The 6,201-nt window shown below is 46.4% G+C and overlaps 1 protein-coding gene across 1 annotated transcript in view; it reads right to left on the bottom strand.

Moving 5' to 3' along the window:
• The window catches only part of LOC131969756 (opsin-5-like), a 5,067-nt gene extending 290 nt beyond the window's left edge, over positions 1 to 4,777 (bottom strand). The window contains exons 1-6 of the mRNA XM_059330950.1: positions 4,639 to 4,777; positions 3,269 to 3,474; positions 2,320 to 2,419; positions 1,670 to 1,774; positions 1,013 to 1,233; positions 1 to 604 (exon numbers count right to left, since the gene is read on the bottom strand). The exon at positions 1 to 604 is cut by the window's left edge and continues 290 nt beyond it. Coding sequence (XP_059186933.1) covers positions 143 to 604; positions 1,013 to 1,233; positions 1,670 to 1,774; positions 2,320 to 2,419; positions 3,269 to 3,474; positions 4,639 to 4,777 — 1,233 coding nt within the window. The 3' untranslated portion in view covers positions 1 to 142. The remainder of the gene's footprint in view (positions 605 to 1,012; positions 1,234 to 1,669; positions 1,775 to 2,319; positions 2,420 to 3,268; positions 3,475 to 4,638) is intronic.
• Positions 4,778 to 6,201: the final 1,424 nt, after the last annotated feature.

The raw sequence follows: 6,201 nt of genomic DNA, 5'->3' as shown, positions 1-6,201 counted from the left end.
GTGACGTAAGTAACGTCTTCTTCTCAGCTCGTCACTTTAACGAAAGTTTTTATGCATTCTGGTCGGCTGGTTTGAGTTGAACTGTCAGTTTGTGGCGATCTCCTGAGTGACGGTCCGTCCACGCCGAGATCTGGAGAGGTTCTCAGAGTCTCTCACATTCAAACTCGGGGCTGGTCTCAGAGGGGCGGGGCATGTTGATGTAAAACACTTCCTTGTTTGCGGGCGGCGGCGTGTGGGGCGGGCTCCCTGTGGCGGCGTCCGGGCCAAGACTGGGGTCAGGCCGGTTCATGGGCGAGTACTTCTTCTCCGTCCGGTTCAGAGGACCTCTCAGCCTGCCGTGGGCGTCGGCCTTCGGCCTGAATCGCTTCAGCCGGACTGTGTCCTTGGCGTCCCGCGTGCAGGGCAGCAGGACAGCCACATCCTTACGGAATTTGGAGCTGAGCCCGAAGTAGATGAGCGGGTTGTAGAAGCTGGCAGACTTGGCGAACAGGCGGGTGAAGATGCTGGTGAGGTTGGGCACGTGGAAGCCACAGGCGGACCACATGGACACGACAGCGTACGGCGACCATGCCAGGATGAATGCCGTACAGATCACTATGGAAACCTGCAAGAGAAACAAGAGAGTCCTGAACCCTGGTCTGGATCATGAAGTAGATCCTGGTCTGGAAACTTTGAGTACCTGTGTGGACTCGCCTGGACTGATGTGGACTCGTTTGGACTCAGGTGGATTGATCTGGACTATCTGGACTTTCTGGACTGGTGTGGACTGATGTGGACTGGTGTGGACCAGTGTGGACTGATTTGGACTGGTGTAGACCAATGTGGACTGATGTGGACTGATTTGGACTGGTGTGGACTGGTGTGGACCAATGTGGACTGATGTGGACTGATTTTTGACTGGTGTGGACTGATGTAGACTGATTTGGACTGGTGTGGACTGGTGTGGACTGATTTGGATTGATGTGGACTGGTGTGGACTGATGTAGACTGATTTGGACTGGTGTGGACTCACGATGGTGACGTCCCTCTCCACCTGTCTCTGGCGGTCTGAGAGGTCCCCCTCCGTCAGGGCGTTCCCTCTCTTCACCGTGTTGATGATGGACACGTAGCAGAACAACATGACCAGAACCGGAACGAAGAAACACACCACGAAGATGCTGATGATGTAAGACCTGTAGGACCCCGACGAGACCGCCTTCGCCCAGTCGATCTCACAGGTCCCGTATCCACGGTCTGCAGGGACAAGGGACGGAGGTCAGAGGACGGGGACAGAGGACAGGAGACGGAGGAGGACAGAGGTCAGAGGACAGAGGAAAGAGGACAGGGGTCAGAGGTCAGGAGACAGATGACAGAGGACAGGAGAAAGAGGACAGAGGACAGGAGAAAGAGGACAGAGGAGAGGAGACAGAGGACAAGGGGCAGAGGTCAGAGGACAGGGGGGGGCAGAGGCAAGAGGAAAGAGGACAGGGCTCAGAGGACAGAGGAAAGAGGACAGGGGTCAGAGGTCAGAGGACAGGAGAGGAGACAGAAGATAGAAGAGAGGAGAGAGGACCGGAGACAGAGGACAGAAGACAGGAGAAGAGACAGAGGACAGAAGACAGGAGACAGAGGTCAGAGGTCAGAGGACAGGGGACAGGGGACAGGGCTTAGAGCGTAAACAGGTTGAAACCTTTGTAGCTCCCCCAGCCGAGCAGCGGAGCTCCAGACCAGAATCCAGCTGAGATCCAGATGAGAAGCAGACAGATGGAGACGCTGAACCTGCTGATGTGACGAGCTGACACACACACACACACACACACATACAACATATAGACTTCAACATACTATCATTGCACAATTAAGCAGCAGTACGTAGGTGAAGTCTAAAATATGATAATAGATGAAAAAAAAATCATCTATCCTCTCATATTTAGAACGGGTAATTGATGGTAGAAAACGGCATTTTCCCTCCATTTTCCGAGAGCTATAAACTATAAAAAATAATGCCAGTTGTGTGTAGTATGACTTTAGACATTAAACACGTTTTAAATAGAGCATAAAAGACAGTAGTTTCTGCCAAACAAAACTTTGCGGTGCCACTGCACATTCTCATGGCACCTTGAAAAGTTGCAGAGCAGTCCGCACATTCTCACGGCAAGTTCACTTTTCATACATGTGGCGTGTGCGGAAAAAACAGCGTATGCAATGTTTTTGTGCGTACGCAGCGTTGATACATGAGGCCCCTGGACACTTTCTATATTTACAGTAAAACATTAAACAATTCATGTAAACCTGCCCAATACCTGTTCACCGGACAGGTAAAAAACTGTGACCTCTGACCTCTGCTGGGGTGACAGCCTTTAATGTAGCGCGTCACGCTGATGACTGACAGAGTGTTGATGCTGCTCAGGCCGAACAGCAGCGTGAAGAAACCGTCCACCTGCAGGACACCACAGGACAGGTAACAGGTGAGGACAGTAACAGCTGAGGACAGGTAACAGGTGAGGACAGGTAACAGGTAAGGACAGGTAACAGGTAAGGACAGGTGACAGGTGAGAACAGGTAACAGGTAAGGACAGGTAACAGGTGAGAACAGGTAACAGGTGAGTCGCAGATGATACAGATGAGTTACCGGTGAGTCTCAGGTGAGTCTTAGGTGAGTTACAAACGAATCTCAGTCTCAGTTTGTGTTGTAAAAAACAACAACAAAAAGAAGAGGAGAAGACGCCTTAATAAAGCTGAAGAACGGCTGTTTTTCTGACATGAAATTTTGAGTAAAAATAGATATAAGGAAGAATAAAGGAAATTTAGAAATAAATTAATGATATACATTTATGTTCTATGTAATTATAATTTGTTTAATTGAATAATTATATTTATCAGCTCTATCAACTTGTCATACATTAATCATCGATTATTTATTACTTATTTATGTATACATTTATTTATACATTTTAACTGGGTCTCCTTACTGTTCTCTTTATTAAGAAACAGCACCCCCAAAAATCCCACCTGTGTCCGTAAATATATTACATCACTATATTTTTATTGAGGACTGAGCTCACTAGCATTATTGTGATGTTACTTTTTCCTGTGGAAGTGGTTTTACTGCCCGGTCTGGAACCGGGGACCTTTCCTGTGCTCATCTATTGGTTGTTGATTTTGTTACGTCACTGTCACTAGGAAAAGACTCCAGTAAAACTCCTAGATTTACTCAGTTTTTAGTCTGGGACTGTTAAAAATCTTTTGGTGTAAGCCCAGCATCAAGTGAGTCTCAAGTGAGTGGTACCTGGCAGGTCCAGATGGAGGAGATGATGTAGTCACTGTGCTGGAAGACGTTGAAGATCTCGATGATGCCTCTGGAGTATCCGAACACCGAGATGCTGGCGTCGGAGATGGCGAGGTTAAAGGTCAGGTAGTCAGTGGGCTGCAGGGTGGCTCGCTGTCTGCATAGGACGAAGAGGACGATGCTGTTTCCAAACCAGGACAACCAACCTGAATGCACCACGGAGACACACCGTCAGGTACATCTCACCTGGGCCGCTGAAGCACCCCTCGCCACCGCCAACAAAACAGGAAGAACAAACTGCATGAAGCGCCCTCAGCAGAGGGACCGCACGACCTCACGCTGATGTCAGTCCAGACGACTTCACTGAATCCTCGCTGCCCAACACTCCCAGAGGACTGTTTGGTCTGAAAACCCCCACCTGAGCCCTCAGCAGTACCACCCTGACAGGGCGAGGAACCTTCAGACCACCATCCAGAAATAACCATAATCTGATACATGGCCACAGATAGAGAGGAACCATTTCCCTGTTAGAACCAGGACTTCACAGACCCTCATCCCAGCAGACTACAACCAGACTATAACCGGGCTACAGTCGGACTATATCCGGACTACAACTGTCTACAACTAAACTAGAACCAGACTAGAACCAGACTACAATCCAACCACATCTTGACTACAATCAGACTACAACCGGACTACAGTCGGACTACAACCTGACTACAACCAGGTTAAAACCAGACTAAAACTGGACTACAACTTGACTACAACTGGACAACAACCAGACTACAACAAGACTGCAACCAGGCTATAATCGGACTAAAATCAGACTACAACTGGACAATAACCAGACTACAATCAGATTGCAACCAGGCTACAACCGGACTACAACCAGATTACAATCGGACTACAATCACACTACAACCGGACTACAACCAGACTACAATCATCAGATTGTCATGGTGATTTATGTCAGTAATGTGTTCCATGTGTTTTTCAAAACATCCCCTCTATGTCACAGAAGAGACAGAGACAGGTCCTCTTTCAGGGACTGTGAGACCTGAATCACCCCCTGCAGTAGGCTGCCAGTCTGTCACAGCCAATCAGGTGTGGACCCTCCTGCTGAGCGCTGAGCAGAAGGCACATGAGGACAGCATGAGGACGCTCTTCCTGTCCCCGTCCTCACATTGGGATCAGGACGTTTATTCTCTAAATACATTAGAAACCTCTGACCTGCTGCAAAATCAATACAATCAATATATCTGCAGTTTAAAATTGTCAGACTTTCTGAAAGTTGTTCTTGATGTGCGTTTGTATGTGTGTGTGTTTGTGTGTCTGTGTGTGTGTACGTGCCTGTGTGTTTGTGTACCCACCCAGCAGCAGCAGGTAAACTCCGATGATGGTCTCTCCCTGGTCGGACAGAGGGGGGTCCCGCCCCCCCCCCAGCAGCAGGCTGTTATTCCTCCAGGGGGCAGGGCCTGCGGCAGCGGCTGAACTGCTGAGCGCTGACATGTTGCTGCTCCGACCGTCAGGACGCTCTGAGGGACGACAGGAAGTGGCTGCTGCTAATCTCAGGTAAATATAGACACCTGATCCTGGTTCAGCTCTGTGCTCAGAAGGGGGGCTGGCACCGGCTCCGAGGTCAGAAGTCACACAGGGACTTCTGACCTCTAATAATAACAACAATAATAATCAATAATATTAACAACAATTATATCATAATAATAATTTTGATATAATTGGTATTCTTATAATCATTGCTGTTATTTATTATGACAATAATAATAACTACAAAATTTCCTCTGGGGAAATTCTGAAAGGGCCACGGGGGCTACTGCCGGTGTGTGTACACTATGATTCAACCTCAAAATACGCCCTGAGTTCTTCCTGAATAGCTACATATGTTTTTTGTGAAGACAAATAAAGAAAAAGCTTTGTAAGAGCGATCTGAAAAACTGTTAAATATGCTTTTCTACAGAAATATTCCTGCGTTTTTTAATATGGGAGCCAATGGGGCTGTTGGTGCGTGTTGGTGGTGCATCTGTGCGTCATACGCCCAAACTATAACTCTGACAGCTTTACCAGAAGATTGTGAGTGAGAAGACAAATTTTCCAACGTTTCTATGTATAAATTATTTCTGTAGAGTGGAATTTGTGGCCCGGAGCGCAGTTTTCAAATTTATTTTTTGACAATTTTTTCTCTCCCTCTACACTCTGAGCGATGACATCACACACTCTGACACGAACATTCCATGCAATACACACCCATTATAATATCAGAATTTCTCCCAAAATGATCATGGTCATTGAACAGGGATTGATAAAAAACTATATGACCTATCCAAATGTGGATTAATACACCAATACACAAGACTTGTGTCTACTGTTTAAAGTTTAAATGGAGTCTCTAGGTGAAATTATGCCGGAGAAGTAGACGTTTGAAAATCTCCAATTATTGTTCTTTTTCGCTCATTTTTTTCAGCTGTCCCATTCACTATAATGCAAAATTTTGGGCAGTTTTTCGCGACATGACGCCACGAAATGTATTCCGCAGAGAAAAGCAATTGCACACCAATCCCGATCAAAACGCATGTTTGGATATATAATTTGTCCTGCAACTCCAGACTAGTAGCGGGAAGAAATTGTGTCCGGAAGAGGAAGAAGAAAAAATCCACAGTATAACATAGTGCTCGGTGTGATTGCCCCATGGCCCTAATAACCATATTTCTGCAGAATATAATGCAGTAAAAGTCAAACATCAGAAAAATACTTTTAGATGTCAAACATTTTCTCTATTTACTTCAGTTTATTCTTTTACTGCCTACTTCATGTTAACTCAGCTTTTATATTTATTTATTAATAAATAAAACAAAAAAGAACTCTCAAAATGTTGAAATGAACAAATGAATATGTGGCATGCTTTCATCACATCAGGC

Source organism: Centropristis striata, chromosome 1 (assembly GCF_030273125.1).
Source record: "Centropristis striata isolate RG_2023a ecotype Rhode Island chromosome 1, C.striata_1.0, whole genome shotgun sequence".
NCBI lineage: Eukaryota > Metazoa > Chordata > Actinopteri > Perciformes > Serranidae > Centropristis > Centropristis striata.
The sequence above is the reverse complement of the archived record's forward strand: the minus strand, read 5'-3'. Positions and strand labels throughout refer to the sequence as shown.